This window comes from Plasmopara halstedii (genome assembly GCF_900000015.1).
Source record: "Plasmopara halstedii genome assembly, contig: Scaffold_1651, whole genome shotgun sequence".
NCBI classification, from domain to species: domain Eukaryota; phylum Oomycota; class Peronosporomycetes; order Peronosporales; family Peronosporaceae; genus Plasmopara; species Plasmopara halstedii.
The window spans coordinates 288,868-297,789 of NW_020188562.1; the positions used below are offsets into that span (position 1 = coordinate 288,868).

Here is an 8,922-nt window from a genome sequence, read left to right on the forward strand (position 1 = left end):
ACATCTCGAGCTTTGGAAAAAGCGAAGTTTTGATGGGAATTGCGTACGACTCGCTGAGATTCACAGGAAAGTTACTAAGCATGTCATCTTCAGTGACTCGAGCGCATCGAGCTGCTTTGCCAGAGTTTTCTATAGCTCATTTGCGTGAGCAAATCATCACATTCATCTTTCCTGGTTAAAGGAACGACGTCAAATAAAGAGCTTGTACGCTAGGCTTTTCGTCTCGAAGTGCGTAATCCATAGATATAATGGGTTCAATGCAGACTCCGTCGAAGGGATGTGCAAAATGATTTCTCTTTTCTGAGGAAAGTTTTACGCTTTGTCGCAATATTCATGATCAGGAGCAAAAATAAAAAATAAAAAAATGACGTATCTAACAAGTTCAAGGAATTCAAGGCGTTTAATGAAAATCAATGGGTTGCTCATCTCAAATGCTTGAGTTCTGACAACGGTACAGACTTTGTGAACAAAAGGTTGGTCGACATATGTCGTCAGAGCGTTGTCGTCCACCAACGTTCCATCCGTATAGCCCTCAGCAAAGTGGTCTTCCTGCTGGGACGATGCATAAATCGCGTTTTTAGTCGAGCGCGCAAGCAATAGCTGTGAGTCATCCATGGCAAAACAGATTATCGCAAGTGCCTTCCTTGACTTGCGCTTGAACGTTGATTGGTTTAACGAAGTAGTCAGGTCTATCATATCAACCCCATGCGTGCCAATCCTTACCGGTCCCGATCCTCAAGCTCTATCTGTATCTTGAACACATTGGTGAGTTGGGACGTAAAATCTCTCGGATCTCTTTCGGCCAATACGTCCACGAGTTGATAATCCTTTCGCTATCTTATGTTAGAGCTTCGCTGCTCAAGACGGTGGACCCATAAAAATGTAATGCAGACTCAGCAGTGTCCTCATATCTTGAAAAGGCTACAATATTGTCTTCACAGCCTGGTTTTTAAACTAGTCGCCTTTCAACTTTACCGGCTCTGGCCACGGAGATTGTGTGACCCAGACATAAATAACAACAGCTATTTGCTACCGTCCTGCCATTAAATCTTGGTGAAAACCGCGACATACAGTCGCCCCCTCATGTCTTTACAGAGAAATACTTTAAATACTGCGACATTAAAATCGTTCTTTTCTATATCACCTTTAGACCGCGACACACGGCCGTTTCTGCCTTTCGACTTCTGCTCGAGGCACCTAGCACTACCATTGCTATAATTTTTGGCCAATCTCATCCTCTGACCTTCATATTTCGCGGCTTCATGCCCGCGCCACAAGCGCTTCTGCTTTCTGTTTAAGGTGGGTATATATTTTCATGAAGCTCAAACGTGCCATATAACTTTTTTGACTTCTAGTCGACCAATGGCTCGTGGTGTAGTAGCCACACCATACGTAGCTTATAATCAAATATCGAATTTAGATTCAGGACGAGTCAACACTTCACACTGTCAAAGCCACAAACTTCACAGGTGGTATAACATGACCAATAAATCTATCACCAGTTTTCCTATTGCAAGACGCACAGACATCGTATAAGTGTTTGGCATATTTGATGCCTCCGAGTTCTGGTTACTGATATCGCGCGTGGTGCAACGGCCCTCAGTTCATCAGAATTTTCGCCGATGTCATAATCTCGGGACATTGATACCTGGGTTGTAAATCTAATCTCTCCAAAAGAACGTCTCTAGGGCTAGGTCTCATTGAACACAGTCTCTGCGAAGTAAATTTCAAAAAAATATTTCTCCTCAGACTACTCTACGCATACTAATACGAGATGATAACTCATGAGGTGTTTGTCAGCCGCCTTGTGTGGGAGCCCGATCCGTCAAACCCCTCATCTGAGAGCGAAGGGAACACGCAAGGTGCGAATACTAAATGTTAACACAGAGCATTATAAGCACAGCAGGTTGGTCAGACGATAATTAGTCTCAATCGTATTCCTCGCCACGACTGAGGCGAATCTTCTTTGGCGTGCTCATGAACGTTCACTTTCATTACTATTGATCGGTTCATGCAGTACGAAAGATGTACTCGGCATTGAATGCAAAGTCCACTGCATCATCAAAAGAGATAGAGTGGAAGGTGAAAGATTCTGCAAGAGATGGTAGCTATTGACGCCTCCGGGATGTGCTTTCTCGTGCGTGGCCTCTTAAGTCGGAGACCACAAACGCGGCTCGCTGTTGCACCGTCTGAAGAATGGCCGAGTACTTAGTCATCTCAACTATCGCTTTACAAAAAATGCTTTCTCCGCTGCGACCCTAAACGACATGAACCTTCAGCATCAGCGGCCGCCCGGTAAGAACCCTCTTTTTCCCATCTGCGCACGGTTGGGAGCTCTAGGATGTGTGTCACCATTATTAAAGGTGGTGAGCTCCCGGTCTGTCAGTTTTTGCCTTCGAGACTTTGGCCGCTACTTCTGTGACCCCCTCTAGATCAACGATAGACATGAGCCTATTCAACTGTCTTGTTCCGGATGCAGGTGCTCATTTCATCTTCGAAGAAGATGCAGTCCTTTTTTGAAACGGTCGTGGGATCGAATGTAGGTGCTAAAATGTGCATTTGAGTTGCCGTATGCTTTGCACAGAAGAAGTTATAACTCGACGAGTCCACGGTTGAAATACATCGAGTGCTTCTATCAGCAGCGAAAACAGGACACTCTCCAGAAATTAGCGTCAGCTATTTCTATTGAATATAAAACTGTAGATTCCAAAAAAGCGTTTCAGAAATATAAGCTCTGATATTTCTATGATACCGACATCAAGAATTTATGCCACCTAGACTTATACTACGTATGTACGCTTTACTATTGACTGTGATTTTCACTTGACGTGTGACCAGTTGTACACATGTACCCCAGATCCTTCCTCTTCGGAGTTCCATTGTCTTCATAAATACAGATACGTCGATATCGATGCATCTTTGCTTGAAAGATGACGAGCCGAAGACGAGATCTGTGGAGTCTAGCCGCACGACTCATATAACGAAGACTACATAACTATGGGATACCAAAGAAGTATGTATTGATTATTTGTCGAAACGGTTAATTTTTACTAATATAAGAATTTTTAAAAAAGCAGGTAATTGGTACCTCGAAAGCTCTCGTCTTCGCTCTAGGTGGGGCAAATGAACCCGACATCTGTGCGCTTGTTAGAGCGGACACTTCGAGCCAAAGCTTTTTTGTGTAAAAACTTACGGCAACCGGATGCAAAACCACAGAAAATGGGCTCTACCTGACGTCGTCCTTTTTCAAGTCTAAAAAAATCAATGTGTCAAAGTGGAACATGGGTAAAGCACAGGATCTAATCCCATGTACGCCTTTCTACATTGGCACAGCCCGAGAATCAATTACCGCACACATTACGTATGGTTTAATCTAATAGAAGACGCCGTCCCAGCGATTGAAGTTTTAAGCGTCAGAATTGTCAAGTCGACTCAGTAGTTACCAAGATTCTGCAAAAAATACCAACCGATGGCTGTCCGAATATGCTAGCTATAGCATTGCTGGGCTTGACTTTTTAAGACAGAACAATATGGACAAGATATCTTCGTCGACAAAAATTAAACAAAGCTTGGACTGGGCAACGTGCACTATCTTCTCAATGTTCCATCTTGCATAAGTCCCCTTTCAAATGCATTTCTCGCCGCAATCACGACGTATACAACATTCCGTGCTCACTTTGAAACCTATCAATGATGAGTCGTTCGTATAGGTGAAGCAATGATTACTAGTGTTTGGCCGCAACTCATACGAGTGTTCAAAAAGTCAGGACTCGCAAAAACTATGCATATTAAGTTGGGTTTACTATCAATTAGGTGTGAATATATTGATAGGAAAACCTAAGGTTTTAGATATAGAAGTCTCTGCCGCAAATAAAACAATTTAATACAGTTTCAATTTTGAACATAATAGCGTCTTTATCATGGTGAAGGTTTTAAGTACTCTTGGAGGTGGCGGATTGCGATCCGCTACAAACGTACTGGGTCTTGTAAAGAACGTAAGGTCGGTGACCTTAGATTAGCAACTTAGCTTAGCTTTCTCAAAGCAAAGCGCAGCCGCAGCCCCGCTGCAATTTTGTTGCACCTTCTGTAAACTTTCTCGGACACACAACTCCCGCGCAAGGATTTAAGGCCGACACAAAGAAAATAGACACGATTGCACAATGGCCAACTTTAACAAATCAAAAGGAGGTGCAACGGTTTCTTGGACGTGCAGGGTTGTAGGGCCTTAAATGAAAACTCTTTGACTGAGTGCGAAAGGACCACACAAGGCGTGGATATTCAATCTTGGCATAGATAAAACATTGTTTATACCGCTGAGCCGGTCAGAAAGTAATATATCTTTTTCGTCTCTCTCAGCAAGACTGAGGCTAATTGCTCTGGCGCGCTCGTCCACAACTTTCAAACCACGGTCATGTCAAACATATTTGCTGGAGTAGGATTTGTGCCTCAAATTTATTCCGACATGACTGCGTCAAAAAGCCCTATATGGCTGGCAACTGCCGGGCGCAAATTATTCTTTAGCGCATACAAGGAAGATGAGAAGCTTCGTGGTGAATGGGAGAATAATGATAAATCAGATAAGTTTGTAAAGAGAGATGAAATTTTCGTCGCCGAACGCAAAATTGTAAACTATGTCAATGTGCGTCGGACGATAGCCAACTTCGCACAACCATCATAACGATTTTTTATGACTCAGCTACGGCAGCGGACCCAGAGATTGCCCACACATTTCTCCAAATCGCTCAATTGTTTTTTGAACGAGTATGGAAAAGAATATTCACAATTACGTCAGTCCAGCGGCTTCGAAACTTGTACAAGATGGAAGCACAAAAACACAACGATGAACGGCAAGATAATTCTCATCTGGTTCCATAAGAATACGGGGAGGTGATATCGACGGAATTCATCACCGGATTTCCAGAGTCAAACGGATGCGATACGATATCACTGCTGTCGATAACTTATGCCGCTGTATAGACCACAGACAACGCCGAGAACATTTCTCATGGCATTTTCGATATTAACATTGTAGGCCAGTTGTGGTCATAGGCGACATAGAACGTTCTTTGACAAAACTTATGTAATCAAGTTGAGCATGGCCACACTGTATCGAGCCCGAGCTGATGGTTGAACTATACGACAAAGCCTACCTTGGAAAATGTGCTTCAATCTCTGACATTGTAGCAAGTCATAAAGCTGTCTACGATTAGTTCGCTCACGTAACATTGCGAAGTGCATCAACTGGACTTTCGCCGTTTGCTTTCGACATTGGCCAAAAGAAGCTAGTATATGCTTGGACTATCAGCACTAGCCAGTTCAAAAATAACAACCGAGCAACTGACATTGATAAAATTGCAAAAACTTCACGACAAACGATTGAAAGAGCCAGAAACAGTTGTGCTAATCAGACATTATTGCGATCAAAAGCTTAGCAATGTGACATGAAAGGTTGGTGATTTTCTGATGCTTGACACACGTTGTAACGGGAGATACCCGTCCGTGATTCCGAGGAAGACTTAGGTCAACTGATACGCCTCACCGCGTGTTGCTCACTTCCAGCGGGTCATTGACTTACTTAGAAGAGCGGAAAGTTGAATTGGCATTTACTTTTATAGCCAATAAGATCTTAAGCTCCTTAACCTGATAAGTACTTCCAGCTCTGGTGCAACTGAGCTGGAAGGGGAAAGACAACGATACATGATTTACAATTTAAGTGAGACACACAAAAAGAGGTCCACACAATATATTCAAAGGAACCTGACCTATTACACTCGTCGCTTATCGCTGCAGCAAGCAGCACAAGATATGGAGATGAAGAGAACTAAACTGCAAGGAAATATTAAGTTGTTTGGATTACGAAGATGATAAACGACATCACCACTAAGCTAGAGCTCTCCGCTCGCATGAAGGAGATCAAACTGACTTTCAACGCAGATATCTTATCGAACTATGTGTGACACTATAATCGCTTGGGAACCTGAGCTATTTCAAAAGCCTCATGCGCTTATATAGACGAAAATACACACAACAGCATGTCATGTTTCGAGAAACTGCTCCATCGCCGCCAACCAACAATGAAGGTAATAGTGGGTGGATATCTTGCAAAAGAAGCTACTTTGGTAAACAAAGACAACATCAAATTGGTGACTTCTCGTCAGAGACTATGGACAGCTCCGACTCAAAGTCAATCGTGGGAGGATGTAAGGGATGATGTAAGGGCGATGACTCAAGGGTAGCACACATGTGTCCAAATGTGGCATATTAAAATGTCGATGATTACTACCGCAAGTAGAAATGATTGCGCGCTTATGAGTATTTAAAACTAGGCCAGGAATTCAGCTGGTGCAACACTAGACGTAGTGTCCACCAAAAAGAAGCATCAGTATGAAAGAAAACAGTTCAGTAACGATCCAGTCGCACGCAAGAGGAAGACTATCAACGTAATTGTGAATGAAGACCTTCAGAGGGTACATATGAGTAGGACGAAAGTAGTCTTAAGCATTTCAATCTCACTTCTCAAACTACCTCCCAACCATCAAGTATCTTTACAAACCTACTTTGCTCACGATCAGCTGAATTTACTTTGTCTACTATAACCTCGCGCTCGAGAATTATGGCCTTGATCAAATGATCAGAATTTAAGCATAATCACGGAAGATAAACAACAAAACCATACCCAGCCACACCGAGAAAGAGGTTTTTGTACAATCGAAACGAGACATGTCAGTATGTACTAGCTTTTGCAAATACTGCGGGGCTACCGTAGCTCTTTGGTTAGAGGTAGCTAAGCTAAAGTCCCCGACCTTAAGTTCTTGACAAGATCCAGTACGAATGCAGCGGATCGCAACCCGCTGCCTCCAAGAGTACTTAAGACCTTAACCCAGGTAAGTGGACTCTTCTGGTCAAAATTAAAACAATTAAATTGTTATATTTGCGGCAGAGCCGTCAAAATATAAAACCTTTTGTTTTTTAACTAATATAGTCATACCTAATTAATATAGCGAAACCTAATCACTTTTGTGAACTAATTAATTTTGTAAGACCTACTTAATATAGTAACATACATTACTACTGGTAATCCTGCCACGTGGGGGCTTCTTGTTTCGGTGTAGCCGCACCACTGTCGTTACACCAACTTGTGTAACCCACACCTATGAACGGTCACATTATCTTGTGCGATCTGCCCTTTCTTGCAAGGGTATGTGTAACCCCGTGACACTCCCCCATTAATGTGTGAATTTTCTCAATTCACATTTATCGTTTGCCTCATACGATGTTCGCGTGTCTGAGACACCTTCACACGTTCTTTTAAGATCGACTATAAACATTTACCCGCTCTATGAGCCCTGTGTCAACGACACGCAAAATACCCAGCCTATCTGGTTCCGAGGAGGCCCGCGGGCAAAGTCCTTCCTCTTCTTCTGCACAGGATGCATCTCCGGACAATACGTCCGCAGCATCACGAGAAGCCATCCCAAACCCTCGGCAATCGAGCGCAATACACCGCGCCCGCCCCGGGCGACGGATTTTTAGTCGAGGAGTCTGAGGAAGTCGACTACGAGTCGGATACTCCTTTTCCGGCATGGGAAGACGAGGGGGATGTGGTGCGCCAGCGGATGGATGTGAGCCCAGCTCAAAACTTGCGGATACCATGTCCATCCCCTGACCTCTCGGGGAAGTGGTATTAATACCAATCACCTCAGCCAGACACAGAAGCGGCGGTTTGAGGCTGCCCACAGGACATCTCTCATGCACTCGTATCCACGTTCGGTCCTAGACCTTGGTGTAAAATGCGGCTGCCGCTCAGCGGATTCCACTACTCAAGCGAAAGACGCGATCATTCAATAATTAAGCGTCTACGTAGTTGGTCCCCGACCACTAAACACGCTGATCTTGACCAGCGGAAAGCTCTCCGAGCTCGCTTCTTGGTACCACAAGAAATCCCAATGAATCGGAACCACGCTCGGCTTCGAGCTCCAAAGGGAGACGCTCCTGTACCCGCAATACGGACCATCCCTGTGGTGCTCGCCCCTGGTGAAACCGCTGCAGATAATGATAAGCTCCTCAAGCGATGGGTGCAGCGGCAAGGCAAATTTCCTCGCTGTCTACCTTACAGCGAAGCGACAAGGAAGTAGATGTGCGCGTAGGGCTTCATCTTCGACTTGAGTTTGCCAAACTCAAGGCGCAACGCCGACTTCCTGTGTATTGTCGCCTTGCGGCATGTTGAACAATCGATCACGCTCCTGCGAACTCTGTTGTTTCTCACATGGGTGAGGCTACGGCCACAGTGGCTCAGGGACATAGCTTGAGCTCAGCTCATAGCCCTCCGGCTTTTCGGGCTAATGCCGAGAAGCGCGAAGCGCACGACGACGCAAAGCGACATTATCCTTTTGAACCGAAGCTTCTACGATGTCTGGGCAGTCTAGACAAAGCGGTACCTCTAACTTCCACAAGTTCTCGGAATTGAGTATTTCCGCCACTTCACAAGTTATTGGTTTAAAATCGGTTGACGATGTCAACCCACAAGTCGTTCTATATGGTAGTGGACGCCACCATTCTCATCGTGAAGAGTCGGCGGTGAGCGATGACAACGTGGTCGATCGCCGCCCGGTGACTCATAATGCTGTTCGAGCGTTGGAGGACAAAGCCCGTCCTCATCGGCAAGGTCGCCTACCGCTGTGCGGTAGACCTCGAGAACCGGGAGCACTTTGTTCATCGACTGCTTCGAGTTGAGGATTATCGTACTCTGTCGGAGCGGCTTCTAGCCGTCGAGCAGGCGAATACGTCACTTCGTGCGACGGTGGAGCGCCTTGCGTCGTTGGAAATGGAAGTTGTTACACTCCGTGCTCAGATCCAGTGGCTGGCTCAGCTTTTGTGTGGCCGAGCGCCTTTGGGTGCCGCCCCGGCGCCCACGCTACCGCG

The 8,922-nt window shown here is 45.0% G+C and overlaps 2 protein-coding genes across 2 annotated transcripts; both read left to right on the forward strand.

The window, feature by feature from the left end:
- Positions 1-4,462: 4,462 nt before the first annotated feature.
- PHALS_01928 (uncharacterized protein) lies at positions 4,463-4,875 on the forward strand (the record flags this gene model as incomplete). Its single annotated transcript, XM_024716413.1, has 2 exons — positions 4,463-4,643; positions 4,697-4,875. 2 exons carry the CDS (start codon positions 4,463-4,465, stop codon positions 4,873-4,875), a joined length of 360 nt encoding a protein of 119 aa, XP_024582014.1.
- A 1,199-nt stretch (positions 4,876-6,074) lies between these two features.
- PHALS_01929 (uncharacterized protein) lies at positions 6,075-6,354 on the forward strand (the record flags this gene model as incomplete). Its single annotated transcript, XM_024716414.1, has 2 exons — positions 6,075-6,232; positions 6,327-6,354. 2 exons carry the CDS (start codon positions 6,075-6,077, stop codon positions 6,352-6,354), a joined length of 186 nt encoding a protein of 61 aa, XP_024582015.1.
- Between the last annotated feature and the right edge of the window lie 2,568 nt (positions 6,355-8,922).